We start from the raw sequence: 14,622 nt of genomic DNA, 5'->3' as shown, positions 1-14,622 counted from the left end.
AACTACTGAGCCAGCACTCTGGAGCCCTTGAGGCACAGCTGCTGAGCTCACGTACTGCAACTACTGAAGCCTGTGTGCCTAGAGCCTGTGCTCTGCAACAAGAGCCACAGCAATGACAAGCCAGCACACTGCATCTAGAGAGTAGCCCCTGCTTGCCTCAACTAGAGAAAGCCCATGCGCAGCAACAAAGGCCCAGAACAGCCAAAACAAAAAATGCCTACCTCACTGTGGGTTTAGAAAAGATCTGAAATGCTAGATGTGGAAACATTCCTCCATCCTTAAAGCCCTGTGTAAGTGGATGGAGAGATGATGTTATGGGGGGGGGGCGCTCAAAAGGAGTCCTATTCTTTACCATTTCTCAATGTTTCTGAGTAACCCCCGACCCTCCCCCCCCACCCCCCTGCTCAGTAGGAAACCCTGCTCTCAGAAGCAGGAAGAATTAGTGGCCCCAGTCTTGACTCCATCCTGGGCATGGCTTTTCTCCCCACTCACCTAGGTACAGCCTCAGCCCACCTTGTCTGCAGGAAATTACCCAGAATGTCAAGGTGGAGACTCATGTGTGGCTGTCCTCTTGGTGCTATCTACATGGAGGAGAGAAGAGTGAAGAAAGTATTATTGTGGCCTTCATGTGCAAAGGGTTGTGGATTGTTCAGTTCAGGAGCTAGAAAATATAAAAGAGACAGAAAGGTCAGGTTATATTCCAGAAGACTTCAGTGCTGTGCCTACAAAGGGATTGGCAGAGGGAAGGTAATTCACAGAAGGCTTTTGAACAGCCTGCATGATAGAGTCAGCTCAGTGATCATTTCAGAGGTGATTCAGACATTTGGTGGAGGTGGGTGATGGTTCATTTCTCTTTTACCATTAAGATTCCAAATTATAGAGTAGTCATATGGTGGTCCTTTGGTGTTTGAGTAAAGTGGGAGTGATCCTTAGGACATTCTCTAGAGACTTTTTTGCATGTACAGCTTCCCACATCTGCTGTTTGATACTCATGTCATTCACCTATGGTTCTATACTGTGAATGAGCTCATTTATCTCTCACAGTATGTAAGTGAGACTTCGAGTTGAAGAGGATGCTTGTCTATCAGAAAACAGAGGTTCAATGAGAAGGGGGGACTGATGGGCTCATTGCAAGACCCCCCAAACTGACCTGAGAATGAAAGGTGCACCATGGTGACTCCCCGGGTGACCCCAACCCTAAGCACATCTGGCCACCACCTGTTTCTGCCATGAAGACAGAGGTCTTCCACCTCCTTAGACCTCATCAGAAACTATTTCCTTTCACAACGTTTTGCGTGGATTCAGGATCCTTTGGGACATCTGCCTGATAGGAGGGAGGGAGGGAGGCAGGAATGAGGGCTGGGAAAACTTAGAGGACCTGAGGAATCTCTACCTCTGCTTCAGCCCTCAACACAGGAGTCTCCTACACTTTAGTGTCCATCAGAGTCACCCGTGATGCTTTAAAACTAAATAAAAGCCCATTTTCTGGCTCCCTTCCTTGAAATACTGGCTCTTATTCTGCGAACAAAGTCCTTTTTGAAATCACCTGATGGTTCTGGTTGTACACTTTGGGAAACACTGATCTTTTTGTAAGAGCCAGTGGATTCTGAGCATGTGTGTGGTCAGCTGACTTTAGAGACACAAACTCCTCTGCAGTGTGGCTGGATGGAGAGGGGAGATAGTTTGAGGTGTTATGGAAAAGGGCTCCAAACTCAGCCTTAGAAAGCTGTCCTTTTGTCTCTCCAGTGCTGCGTTTTAGTGGAAGGACCCTGAGGAGGGCATGAAACCTCCTTGAGCTCTTCATCCCACCTGTAAAGCCTTTCTTATACGTTTGAGAATCATGTGCCACAGGGCTAGTAATAGCACTTTGAAAACTAGAGCGCTAGCAAGATAGGAGGGATTGTTAATTACCTTAAATACTGAGGAGTTAGACGATAGTGAAGATTTTCAAAGTATGTGAGTATATTTGTGAGAGAGAGTAAATGGAGAAGAGAAGATAAGAAAGGGATGAGAGAGGCAGAGGATATGAATATTTCTGAAATGTGCAGACCTTTCCCACTGTTCTGTGTTGGTCAGAGGGCTGCCTAGTTCTGCTGCTTCCACTTTCCTGCCAGACGGATGAAAATTCAGTCAGGATGTGGAGGACACTAAGGCACTGTTTCTGAATAGAACTTGGTGATTCATTCTATTCGCTGAAGTTAGGAAAGATAGAATCGGTGCCTGGAACTTCAGTGCCTGCACAAAAGGAGAAAAAGACTGTGGTTGTTCTGATGAGCTTGAGGAATCTGAGAGCCGACCCTTGGATACCGGGTTCATGAAGAGAGGAGCTGAACTGAAGCCACATCAGATCTATTTATCGGTTTTGGAGACGGCTTGGGGAGGCAATCCCAAGACAGCTTGTTGAGATGAACCTGGAAATTGCTTCCAAAGTTAGTATCCATAAGCAAAAGTCTTGGGAAATGGGTCTTGTTTACAAGGAGTAAATCAGCTTCACACCGGGCAACAGTCCTATAGGTGCCCTAGGTGTAAGAGTAAACCATAATTGAAGATAACAACACACATATGCTCTAGCCTGGGTTAGAGTCAGCAGAGGTCCACAGAATCTCGAGAACTAAATTTGGATTGGGATGATTCTGGATTGCTGGTGACTCCAAGTACTAAGGAAAAACAATTGAAAAAAAATATTTGGAGGAAAATAATACCATCTTAGAGTTCAAGTGCTTTCCCTTCAATACACAGTATCTGGCACAAACCCAAAAATAAACAAACACGTCAGGGAATAAGATGCTAAAGCAGGAACCAACAGCTGAAAGCCTACAGGGAGTCTGTGTGTGTGTGTGTGTGTGTGTGTGTGTGTGTGTGTGCGCGCGCGCGCGCGCTCAGTTGCTTTAGTCATGTCTGACTCTTTGTGACCCTATGGCCTGTAGCCTGCCAGGCTCCTCTGTCCATGGGATTTTCCCGACAAAAATAATGCATTGGTTTTCATGCCCTCCTCCAGGAGATCTTCCAGACCCAGGGGTTGAACCTGTGTCCCTGCATTGCAGGCAGATTCTTTATCCACTGAGTCATTGAGGACTCTAGATAGCATAATAATCGGATATGGACTGAAAAACCAATGATGCTTAGGAAGTTTTTAGATATAGAACCAAAGGTGAAAATTTTGGCAGGGCTTTTTACAAACTGAACAAACATGAGTAACCAGCAGTCAGATCAAAAACTTTACTACCCTGTAGGAATCCTGTCATGTCTCTGCTAGTTGCTGTTCCTGCAGGGGTATTCACTCTCTTGCTATTAAATTAATAGTATTAATTTAATTTATGCTATTAAATTAGTTAATTTAATAATAATAATAATAAATATATTAGCCATCTAAATATTAGTTGTTAATAATTAATAACCAATTTACAGCATAAATCAATTTTGCCCATTTTTGGACCTATCTGAATGGAAGCACACCTTTTGTTCTCTTTCTTGTCTCCCTTTCAGTCAGTGTTATGTATGTGAGGTTCATCCATGTTGCTGTGTGCAGTGGTAGACTGTCCGTTTTCATTGCTGTGTAGAGTTCTATTGTGTGAATAAGCCATTAACAACATCCATTCTACCACCGATGAACAGTTTTGGGCTGTTATGAATCCTGAAGCTCCCTGTTCTTCCTGGGTATCTCTACAGAAGAGTGGGACTTCTGGATTGTAGGGCAGGTGCTTGTTTAGTTTAGAAGACAGAGCTAAGCAGTTGCCAGTCACACTTACCCCCCTTTGTAACAATGGAATCCTCTTGTTCCACATTCTTAACATGGTTTGGTATTTTTCCCATCCTTTTCCTATGAGCTTTTTGGTAAGTGTATAGTAGTATCACATTGTGGTTTTCATTTCTATTTCCATGCTGACTAACAAAGTTAAGCACCCTTGCATATGGTTATTCTCCAGAGCTATATCCTCTTTGTACATTATCTGGCCAAGTGTTGTCTGGTTTGAAATGCATCATTAAAAAAACTAAGATCATGGCATCTGGTCCCATCACTTTATGGCAAATAGAAGGGGAAAATGTGGAAGTAATGAGATATTTTTTTCTTGGCCTCCAAAGTCACTGCAGATATGACTGTAGTCATGAATTAAAAGACGCTTGCTCCTTGGAAGGAAACTTATGATGAACCTGGGCAGCATATTAAAAATCAGAAGCATCACGTTGTTGACAAAGGTCTGTATGGTCAAAGCTATGGTTTTCCCAATAGTCATGTATGGATGTGAGAGTTGGACTGTAAAGAAGGCTGAGTACCGAAGAATTGATGTTTTTGAATAGTGCTGAAGAAGACTCCTGAGAGTCCTTTGGACTACAAGGAGATCAAACCAGTCAATCCTAAAGGAAATCAACCCTTAATATTCATTGGAAGGACTGATGCTGAAGCTCTAATACTTTGGTCACCTGATGCAAAGAGTCAACTGATTGGAAAAGACCCTGATGCTGGGAAATATTGGAGACAAAAGGAGAAAGAGGTGATAGAGGATAAGATGGTTAGATAGCATCACCAACTCAGTGGACATGAAAACTTGGGGAGATAGTGGAGGTCAGAGAAGCCTGGTGTACTACAGCCCACGGGGTCACAAAGAGTCAGACATGACTTAGGGACTGAATAACAACAACAAATTGCAAAACAGTCCAATTTAGCAATATTTATTTTATAATTAGTGTTTAAGGATATTTACTATATCTTTGTCAATGTTCTCTATATTTTCCTCTAAAGGAGGAAGGCAAGTACTTCAGGAGTGAAAATAATATAGAACCTAGAGAAGAATGAGCTCTTTTGGGCTATGGTAGCCAGAGGAGTGGAATTCCCAGGTGGCACTAGTGGTAAAGAACCCGCTTGCCAATATAGGAGGCGTAAGAGAGGCAGGTTCGATCCCTGGGTTGGGAAGATCCCTTGGAGAAGGAAACGGCAACCCACTCCAGTATTCTTGCCTGGAGAATCCCATGGACAGAGAAGCCTGGTGGGCTACGGTCCATAGGGTCACAAAGAGTCAGACACAACTGAAGCGACTTAGCACAGCCAGAGGAGTATTCCTGTGGGATTAGGGCATGAGCTTGCATCCTCTGCTGCCTGTTCCCCTATCCAAAGATGATTAGTAATTAAGAAATATCTGCTTTAGACCTCCTAGGGGATTTGTCCCAGAGAAGCAATAAAATTTACTTTGTTATTAATGAGTTTTTCCAAGTCCTAGTATCCGTTGGGACCCAATGTCCCTCAGGCCCAGGAAGACAGAATGACAAAAGGGAAGTTGTAGAATCAGGTGATGACTGCAGAGTCTATCTCCATATGCCTATAATGAATAAAAGAGTGAATACCCCAAGGTCAAAGCCCTGAAGTCATCCTCAGACATACTTGGTATGTTAGGCTGAAGAGTCCATGCCTTTGCTCAGTTACTCAGTCATGTCTGACTCTTTTGCAACTCCATGGACTATAACCTGCCAGGCTCCTCTGTCCATGGGATTCTCCAGGCAAGACTACTGGAGTGGGTTGCCATTTCTTCCTCCAGGCCTTAGGGATTTTGCAGCCTGAATATCCAGACTACTGAGATTCTATGATATGACTCTACGGGATTTTTCTTCAGGCCGTCTAAAAAAACCCCTACTCAACATTCTAGAAAGTCTGTGTTGATTAGCATCTACCATATTTAACCTCTCTGTCAATATAGTATTTGTAAGTATTTCATAATGGAGTCCTCTATATTTTGCAAGAGAGTCTCAAAAGAGATTTCAAGTTTACAGAAGCTTTGAAAGATAGGCAGGAACATGTCAGCATTATCATCTTAAAACTGAAGAAGGTAATATGTAGAGAAATGTAAGGAATAGGTAATTAGGAGTGAGTTTCTTCAAGGGCAGCATTTAGTCCATGGGGTTGCAAAGAGTCAGACACAACTGAAGCAACTTAGCATGGACGCACGCATAACCTCTAAACTTCAACATGAATTTCACATCAATATTGACATTGTATAGGATGAATTTCAAGGAAAAAAATGACAGCCTTGCTTGGGTACATTAATGTTAAGCCACATAATAAGATAGCTTGAGATGGGGTAGTTTTCTAACCTGGAGAGAGAAATTCTAGACAGTCTACAATGCAGTATTTGGAAATCAACACAAATGATTTAGATAAGGGAGCTGTGATTTGGAAAGGCTGTCAGTGGAAGTTTCTACCTTCCATATTTTTGGTGTCTGTTGAAACAATTCAGTAATCTTTTGGATGGCCTGAAGGTTTTCTTTTTGTACTTCTCATTGTCCTAGATGTTAAAGTTCATCAGTGAACAAAGTAGAACCTTTTTTTATCTTTAGCATCTAGCAAAGAGCAAATAATCCATGTTTAATGATCTGGAAGATGAGTTCCTAGGAGAAGGAATGGAGTGGGATAGGGATAGCATGCATTCAGGTAATGGAAGCATGATGTGCTATGATGGGTGAAAGTAGTCTGCCTTTGAGAAAATGAGAGATGCCTGGTCTACTTGGAGTAGAGTGAGGGTTGGCCATGAGCTCATTGCTCTGATGAAATAAGGGTCTTGTGGACCATGTCAACCCTGATGAAATAAGGTCTTTGTGTTAGTGGAAAGGGGAAACTCTTCAGTCAGAATAGTGACATGGAAATGTTTGAGTTATAAAAAGAATGATTCTGGATAATGTCAACGCATTGTAGGGAAGTGAAAGTAGAGAGAGTCCAAATTTGTTGATGTTGTTCAGGTGAGAATAGTAACTGAGCTAGATGGTGGCTGTAGGATGTCAAGAAGGGCATATATGAGAGATGTTCAGAAGGTGGGACTGGAAATATATAGTAAGTGAACAAGGAGAGATGAGGAGAAGGAGGAGTCAAGGATGGCTCTCAGGTATGGGTTGTCTATCTTGTAAGTGGTATTGTCAATCACTGAGGTAGAGAACACTGGGAGTGAAGCAAATATGGGACTGAAGAAGCAAAAAGCCTAATATTGGGAAGATTTGTCTTGGAGTGAAGGTGAAACATGCAAATAAGATAGTCATCAGGGAGCTAAACACCCAGGTCTGTAGCTCAGAAGAATGGTGTGGGCTGAATAAGAGTAGAAGGACAATACGCTGAGGATCCCCAATATTCAAATGATGACTTGGCATGAAGACTTCTCTAATGACTGTGTGAAGAAGGCATTGTTATGGAGGCCAGAATAGAAGAGGAACATGAGGTATCACCATGGCCAAGAGATGAGAGAGTCCTGCAAAGGAAGAAGTGATCATTAGCACTAAATGGGATATGTTATTGGATTTAGAGACATGAATGTCATTGGAGACTTTGAAGGGGTAGTTTCAGTAGAGTCACATGCCGCCTGTCCCCAAATTCTCACTCATCCACCATTTGACAATAAGCCACATGCTATATGCATTATTTATTTTTTACATTTGGTTTAAAGTCTGTGATTTTTTTTTATAAGTAATAGAGTTATAGAATGACAAAGAGAAACCAAACCATCATCTCAGAGTTCCTCCTTCTGGGCCTGCCTATCCAGCCAGAGCATCAAAACCTGTTCTATGCTCTGTTCCTGGCCATGTATGTTACCACCGTCCTGGGGAATCTTCTCATCATCGTCCTTATTTGCTTGGACCCCCACCTCCACACACCCATGTATTTATTTCTCAGTAACCTGTCTTTCTCTGACCTCTGCTTCTCCTCTGTCACAATGCCTAAGTTGTTGCAGAATATGAAGAGCCAAGTCCTGTCCATCCCCTACACAGGCTGCCTGGCCCAGATGTATTTTTACTTGTTTTTTGGAGTTCTTGAGAGCTTCCTGCTTGTGGTCATGGCCTATGACCACTACATGGCCATCTGCTTCCCCCTCTACTACACTGTCATCATGAGCCCCAGGCTCTGTCTCGCCCTGCTGGTGCTGTCCTGGGTGCTGACCACTGCCCATGCCATGTTGCACACTGTGCTCATGGCCAGGCTGTCCTTCTGTGCTGACAATGTGATTCCTCACTTTTTCTGTGACGCATCTACTTTGTTGAAGCTGTCCTGCTCTGATACTCAAGTCAACGGGTTGGTGATACTTTTCATGGGAGGACTCATTCTCGTGATCCCATTTCTACTCATCATCGTGTCCTATGCATGAATTGTCTCCTCCATCCTCAAAGTTGCTTCTGCCAGGAGTATCTGCAAGGCCTTCTCCACCTGTGGCTCCCACCTCTCCGTGGTGTCTCTCTTCTATGGGACAATTATTGGTCTCTACTTGTGCCCATCAACTAATAATTCTACTGTTAAGGAGACTGTGATAGCTGTGCTGTACACTGTGGTGACCCCCATGTTGAACCCCTTCATATACAGCCTGAGGAACAGAGACATGAAAAGAGCCCTGGGAAGAGTCTTTTGGAAAAAGAAAATATCTTTCTAAAATGGTAGCAATTGGAATTTTTACATTATTTAATTCAGTGGGTATGGTAATGTTGCCAGTGAAGTATTACTCTAAATCAGTGGCTTTCTTTTTTCAGTTTTAAAGCCATTAACCTTTTTATTCAAGCAAAACCCCACGATAAAGGCTAATATGAAAATATGATGATCACGAAGCTGTGTTTGAAGTAGAATTGAGGTCAGGAAACCATCTCTTCTGCATCTTTATTTTCCTCTTCCCAGGTGGAGTTCATGTTTGAAAATAAGATTTATATATTTTTGTGCAGAATGTTTACTATCCATGTAAATTCAGGAATTAGGTTTTCAAGCATCACTGGAATCATTGCTTTCTTCCTGCTCAAAAATCCTCAATGATGCTCGCAAATGAAGAAAGAATGAAATGTAAGCTTTCTGGCTCACAGAAGCACAGAGACTCCTGGAGTTCTCTATTTCTGATACACCTTCCCTTTTTTCACCATGATTGAAAGCATTTGTTACTACCTTATCTCCATGCATATGCTTACAGCATTTTATTCTTTAATTTTACTTTTTGGGCCCAGATCAGAGCAACTTTCCTTTAAGAGAGATAACAAATAGAAAACACTTACTGAGTGTTTTTGTATGTGTCAGGCACTGTCCCATCTATTAATCTACCACCTCTATGACGTTGCTCCTATTGTTTTCCTCTTTACAAAGTGATAGAAACATGAATTTACTGTCCAACATCACATAAGAAGTAAGTGGTGTAGTTAAGATCTGAACTCAGGTAGTTTGGCTTCACAGCTGTAGATCTCCATGACCATACAATACTGTATCTTCAGACTATAAAATCTTACTCCCTTCCATTTATAACAGTGGATTCAGTCCAGTTCCAATCACTTGTCAATCAATCATGCCGATTTTTCTTGTCCTCTTCGTATGTCTTATTGAGGCATCTAACTGCTATTTTCTTCGTACACAATAGAAATTATAGAACAGAAGTTGTAAACTGTATTCCTGGGGAGCCAAGCAAGAAATATGATGAGTATAAAGTGTATCAGATTTAAGAAAACTCAACTGCAGGGTTATGGCCAAAGATATTTTATTTTATGAACACATGGAGTATATGTACCTCTACCATAACTCAAAAATCTATGCTACTAGAGATGATATAACTTTCATATTGAATAAATTCTAATTGAAAATAGAAATATTTAATCATGAAATATATTATTGTATCTTGTTACTCCTTTGATTTAGAAACAAAATTTGGCAGTTTTCTTTCTGACTAGTGTGGCATCTTTTGTTTTTCTCTTGAATTACCTAGTAGAAAATTCAGACTTGGGTCTAATAACCAGGAGTGATATTTAGAGTTTTTTTCCTGTTTAATAATAGATAAGAGCTGTTTGCAAATGCATGCACTTTGAATATAGGTCAAATTTTTGCACAAGCATTTTTATATTTAGAGTTTCTTTTCTGATGATATAAATAGAATTTTGATATTCTGAGGTTGCTATATATTTTTCAATATTACATTGCACTGTATCATTAATGTTATTTTTTTCCTCTTTATTTATACCATCATATTGAGAGAAGTGAGCTAAAATGTTCATATAACACATAATATTATTTTATTGTCATATAATTGGTAATAAAGAAATCTTTTAAAATAATTCATTCTTCAACTCTATAATTTTAGGTATCTCGACAGATTATTACTTTCATTTCTGTAAATGCATTTTAGCAATTGTGAGTAGCTTGCATTATTCTTTGCTGAATTAAGTTTGCAAAGACAGTTTTAAAAAAAGGAATCAGTCAATTGAATTATTTATTTGTGCAATTATTTGTGAATGCCTTTGCAGAGAAATATTCAGAGTGGTTACATGATTTTCAGTGTCAAACCAAGGCCGTGTATTTAATCAAAGCTTTGCAAATATTAGAGTTAAAATGTTTTTTTTGCTGCACATGAGTAACTCATTTTCTTTAAACATTTCCAAAGCCTTTTTGGCCCCATGATGCCTAACCTCCATGCAGTACCAAAGGCCACCATCTTGTGTATCCAAGTTATTAAGGAGAGGGTTGGATGACCAGTTCAATTCTTGGGAACACATTCAATTTATGATATTAATCACTGTTCTGTGACGGGCTTCATTTTTTACTTTTTAGCACTGAAAAATTACTGAAGAAAGTAAACTCATATTCAGTGTCATGCAAAATATTGCCACTTTGGATTTTATTTTAAAAAATGTTTGATATTATTACCAATATGGCCAGAGTACAGTTTGTAGCCAGTAATTTCAACCATCTCACATTAAAAATTTGAAGCTTTTCTTTCCCCCAACATATTTTCAACTAATATCTTGATATTGAACCTGTTAGGAGAGTCTTAGCCAAAATTTCTGAGAAATAATCAAACTTTTCATCAACAACACAAACAAATATGGTGAATTGAGGGATATTATTTGCCTATATTCTCACATGGCAACAGACATATGAATGCTTGTCTCTGTTCGAAGCACAAAATTTTTGCTAAATCCTAAAGATCCTCAAAAATCTCTAAAAGATTTGATGCCCAATTATTTCATTTAATACAACAAAATTTCACAATATCATTGTTCATTTTATAATTACTTGGAAAAATAAACCATTTAAACATTTAATTTTAGTTTCTGCTTGTTAAATTTTTCATGTCATAACTTTTCTGTACAGTGGTCATTGTAAGATTTGCTTAAAGTAAAATAGTTTTGACACAGATTCATTTTGCTTATTTACTAAACATGTTGGAATACTGTATTTTTCCAGGAAGAAATATTCTTGGCATTGTAGTACTGTGGTCAGGTAAATTGAAGGATGCATGCTGTGTGCTTAGTAGCTCAATCATGTCCGACTCTTTGTGATCCTTTGGACTATAGCCTTACAGGCTCCTCTGTCCATGGGATTTCTCAGGCGAGAATACTAGAATGGGTTGCTATTTCCTCCTCCAGGGAATCTTCCTGACCCAGGGATCAAACTCATCTCTCCTGTGTTTCCTGTATTGCAGGCGGATTCTTCACCCGGTTAACCATTCGGAAAGCCTAAGTAGAAGGATCTTATGCTACAAAATTCTGGTATTAATGTTGTGCTGCGCTGTGCTTAGTTGCTCAGTTGTGTCTGACTCTTTGCAACCCCATGGCCTGTAGCCAGCCAGGCTCCTCTGTCCATGGGGATTCTCCAAGCAAGAATGCTGGAGTGAGTAGCCTATCCCTTCTCCAGGTGATCTTTTCAACCCAGGAATCAAACTGGGGTCTCCTGCATTGCAGGTGAATTCTTTACCAGCTGAGCCACCAGGGAAGCCGGTACTGGTTACCGTGTTAGTGTGATCTTATTTATTTCCAAGACTTTTGTGCTTGGGGATTTGGTTTATATGTGTATTTCTTTCCTTCACCACAGATATATACATTCATTCTGAACTAGAGTTTTGCCCTAGTCATGTTGTTTATTTCATAAGATGTCTTGTACATGGAGGAAGAAATTCCCAGTGTCCACTCATTGCCCTTTTACAATATTGCCCTTGTGTCAATCTCTGAAAGCCTTTCCCTCGAAACAGCCTTCTCAGAGCCCCATGCATGTCCTTGTTCCTCAGGCTGAAAGGGTTCATCATGGGGCTCACCACAGCATACATCACTGTGGCTACTGAGTCCTTCATGGAGTAGGTTTGGATGGGCTGCAGATATACCATACCAAGTGTCCCATAGAAGAGGAAGACCATAGCCAAGTGGGAACCGCAGGTGGAGAAAGCTTTGTATTTGCTGGAAGCTGAGGGTATTTGGAGGATGGCTCTGACAATCCGGACATAGGACACCATCATGAACACAAAAGGAGTGAGGAAGATTAAGATGCCTGTGGTTATCAGCACTATGTGAGTGATCTGAGTGTTGGAACATGCGAGCCTCAGTAGGACATACATCTCACAGAAGATGTAGTAGATCTTCCGGGACCCACAGGTCACCTTGGTCATGAGGAGGGTGAGCACGAGGCCATAGAGGACAGCAAGTGCCCAACACAAGGTGAGGAGCAAAATACAGAGCCCAGGGCTCATGACTGTGACATAGTGGAGGGGATGGCAGATGGCCACATAGCGGTCATATGCCATCGTGGCCAGGATGAGGTTGTCCAGAGTCACCACGGAGACCAGGAAGTAGAGCTGGGTCAGAGACCTCACGTATGAGATGGCTTTGTTCTGGGACTGAAGGTTCACCAGCATCTTGGGGATTGTGTTGGTGACAAAGAAGAAGTCTGTGAAGGAGAGGTTGGCCAGGAAGAAGTACATGGGCGTTTGCAGGCGAGAGTCAGAGCCAATGGCCAAAATGATGGACACGTTTCCCACCACTGTGACCAGGTGCATGGACAGGAACATCCAAAACAGGACCCGCTTCTGCTCAGGATTCTCTGAGATCCCCAGGAGGAAGAAGTCAGAGACCCCAGTCTGATTGCCTCCATGTATTTTCCCAGCTGTCTGCAATATCAGCACCAACAAACATCTGTTGCTGCTGCTGCTGCTAAGTCGCTTCAGTTGTGTCCGACTCTGTGCAACCCCATAGACGGCAGCCCACCAGGCTCCTCCGTCTGTGGGATTTTCCAGGCAAGAGTACTGGAGTGGGGTGCCATTGCCTTCTCCTAACAAACATTTGTTCAGTTCAGTTCAGTTCAGTCGCTCAGTCGTGTCCGACTCTCTGCGACCCCATGAATTGCAGCACGCCAGGCCTCTCTGTCCATCACCAACTCCCGGAGTCTACCCAAACCCATGTTCATCGAGTCGGTGATGCCATCCAACCATCTCATCCTCTGTCGTCCCCTTCTCCTCCCGCCCCCAATCCTTCCCAGCATTAGGGTCTTTTCTAATGAGTCAACCCTTCGCATGAGGTGGCCAAAGTATTGGAGCTTCAGCTTCAACATCAAACCTTCCAATGAACACCCAGGATTGATCTCTTTTAGGATGGATTGATTGGATCTCCTTGCAGTCCAAGGGACTCTCAAGAGTCTTCTCCAACACCACAGTTCAAAAGCATCAATTCTGCGGCGCTCAGCTTTCTTCACCGTCCAACTCTCACATCCATACATGACCACTGGAAAAACCATAGCCTTGACTAGACGGACTTTTGTTGGCAAAGTAATGTCTCTGCTTTTAAACATGCTATCTAGATTGGCCATAACCTTCCTTCCAAGGAGTAAGTGTCTTTTAATTTCATGGCTGCAGTCACCATCAGCAGTGATTCTGGAGCCCAAAAAAGTAAAGTCTGACACTGTTTCCACTGTTTCCCCATCTATTTCCCATGGAGTGATGGGACCAGATGCCATGATCTTAGTTTTCTGAACGTTGAGCTTTAAGCCAACTTTTTCATTTGTTAAGTGCCCTCAATTGAAAAAACACATGCAGATAAGCAAAGTCATCTGTTTTCTTAGCATTAAAGTATCTTAGACTCAGTTTTATAATTTCTTTTTATACTGGAAAGAAAGTAATAACAGATACAAACATAGAACATGAGAAATCTTTATGCACCTTTAGCATTCCAGGAACTTCAAATTTGGCATACTCAATATTATTGGCATTATGTCTGTGTCATATTTGAAATCCTATCATCATAAATACTCTTGAAGTGCTTAAATATTAGTATGTTGTTCTGTGATATTACATAAGTTTTCCAGTGGTATTTAAAGTAGGTATATCCATTATAAAAATGGGTGTTATACAAATGAGCAATGAAAGGGTAAGTGAAACTATTGAAAAGGAGAAGGAAAAATTGTCACTGTTTGCCTGTGGGAAATCTAAGATACTTACCTGAAATGCCATTCGAAAAAAAGAGGGTTTTAAAAAAAGGAAAATATTGGTTTGGCCAAAAAGAAAAACCAAACAACCTTTTTGGCCAACCCCCCCCCAAAAAAAAGGATTTACATTAAACTGGACAATCATACAGTATATGGATCCCAAACTAATACTGCTCCCATAGTCATTTTTTGCAGTTACTTAGACTATATTGTTGGAAAATTTGAATTCAAGTGTGAGTGTATCCACTTGTGAATTCTCTAGTAAATTACCTGAGCTCTTTAATAATCCATTTCTTCATGTGTAAATGGATCAGGACAAGGATAAAGTAACAATACGCTTAACATGAAGAGCTGGTCTGCAGTGAGCAGTCAAAAAAACATTGCCTATAGTTATTATGTATAAAAAATAATCAAGAAAAATTAGGATAAAATATAACGTGAAACAA

The 14,622-nt window shown here is 41.2% G+C and overlaps 2 protein-coding genes and 1 pseudogene across 2 annotated transcripts in view; 2 read left to right on the top strand and 1 right to left on the bottom strand.

Annotated features, from left to right (window-relative positions):
* The window catches only part of OR1R1 (olfactory receptor family 1 subfamily R member 1), a 188,685-nt gene that overhangs the window by 20,288 nt on the left and 153,775 nt on the right, over positions 1 to 14,622 (top strand). The gene's annotated exons all lie outside the window — the stretch shown is intronic.
* Positions 7,458 to 8,396, top strand: LOC145542612 (olfactory receptor-like protein DTMT; annotated as a pseudogene).
* Positions 10,892 to 14,201, bottom strand: LOC145542376 (olfactory receptor 1D2-like). The gene is made up of 2 exons (XM_081581049.1): positions 14,190 to 14,201; positions 10,892 to 12,935 (listed from the first exon to the last, which is right to left on the bottom strand). The coding sequence occupies exons 1-2, from the start codon at positions 14,199 to 14,201 to the stop codon at positions 11,847 to 11,849; spliced, it is 1,101 nt and encodes a 366-aa protein (XP_081437175.1). The 3' UTR covers positions 10,892 to 11,846.

The sequence above is a fragment of the Giraffa tippelskirchi genome, chromosome 3 (assembly GCF_054371585.1).
Source record: "Giraffa tippelskirchi isolate mGirTip1 chromosome 3, T2T-mGirTip1v1.2.pri, whole genome shotgun sequence".
NCBI classification, from domain to species: domain Eukaryota; kingdom Metazoa; phylum Chordata; class Mammalia; order Artiodactyla; family Giraffidae; genus Giraffa; species Giraffa tippelskirchi.
The sequence above is the reverse complement of the archived record's forward strand: the minus strand, read 5'-3'. Positions and strand labels throughout refer to the sequence as shown.